Genomic DNA, 1,042 nt, shown 5'->3' with positions numbered 1-1,042 from the left:
AGTCCAACTAGCGGTTCAGTGCCCAGCGCTGAAAACAGTGCAAGTCCACCTTTGGCCAAACCCTGTGCCCACAAATCAGATTTGACTGTAGAGCAGTGTGGCTTCAGTGTTAGAAATCAAAGTCTTACTTTTGTTGATGATGGAAACAGACAGCTGAAAGAAGGAGTCAGGAAACATATTGAACAATCGAGTTTATCCGCAACTGGCAGAGATGCTGGTAAGGTTGCGGTGACCAGTACTGAAACTCATTGTATTCCAAGTCCATTTGTCACTGGGAGAACAAGGTCCAGATTGAGTCGTCATTCGGAGAAAATGAGCCAAAAATTGGCTTCCTTTCAAGCCAGCTCTTGCCTCTTTGAACAGACGCTACCCACCGCTATCCGATTGCGCCGCAACACGGTTAAGTCGCCTTATGGTTGGTCAAAGCACAGTTTTAATAAAGACAAAATGGAGGATGTTGACTCCCAGTTGAGCTCTCTCAAATTATCTGTAAGCTCAGATGGTCAAAGCCAAGCGGACACACTAATCTTATCGGACAGCATGGCTGACACGGTGTTAATTTCTGAAAGGATTGTTGAATCACAGTTGGAAACGAGTGTCAGTGAAGCTGGTAATAAGGTAACCACTCCTGAATGCTTGACTGGTATGCAAGAAGTGAAGAAAACTGCAAAAGGAATGCCACAGATAATCCCTACTGCTGTAGGAGACAAAGAGTCCAGTGTTACGTGTGGACTTGCCTCTCAAGGGTCTTTGCCGTTTCAGGTAGATAACTCAGAATCTGCCTCCAGTTTGATGTATGAATCTCCAAAAGCACAGAAGAATCCAGGTGCTAATCCAGGGTGCTCTGGATGTACTCCTCGGTATAGCATGAGCCGATTGTCAGGCCGCTCGCGGCAGGCACTGGCAAACCTTTCTTGCACACCTGCTGGACAGCCCTTAACTACTGATACGGATGTACCTGTGGAATACCTTTACACTGACACTGAAGAGGGCCATAAGCTCATTGAGACCCATGTTCCCCCAACGGCCAATACCTCCTTCA

At 46.8% G+C, this 1,042-nt stretch overlaps 1 protein-coding gene across 1 annotated transcript in view; it reads left to right on the top strand.

Annotated features, from left to right (window-relative positions):
* LOC107575641 (uncharacterized) overlaps window positions 1-1,042 on the top strand; it is a gene marked incomplete at its 3' end in the record, with an annotated part of 39,319 nt that overhangs the window by 3,768 nt on the left and 34,509 nt on the right. The window contains exon 3 of the mRNA XM_016262004.1: window positions 1-1,042. Coding sequence (XP_016117490.1) covers window positions 1-1,042 — 1,042 coding nt within the window.

This window comes from Sinocyclocheilus grahami, unplaced genomic scaffold (genome assembly GCF_001515645.1).
Source record: "Sinocyclocheilus grahami isolate Dianchi unplaced genomic scaffold, SAMN03320097.WGS_v1.1 scaffold2777.1, whole genome shotgun sequence".
In the NCBI taxonomy this organism is placed as follows: Eukaryota; Metazoa; Chordata; class Actinopteri; order Cypriniformes; family Cyprinidae; genus Sinocyclocheilus; species Sinocyclocheilus grahami.
This window is presented reverse-complemented; position numbering and strand designations above follow the sequence as displayed.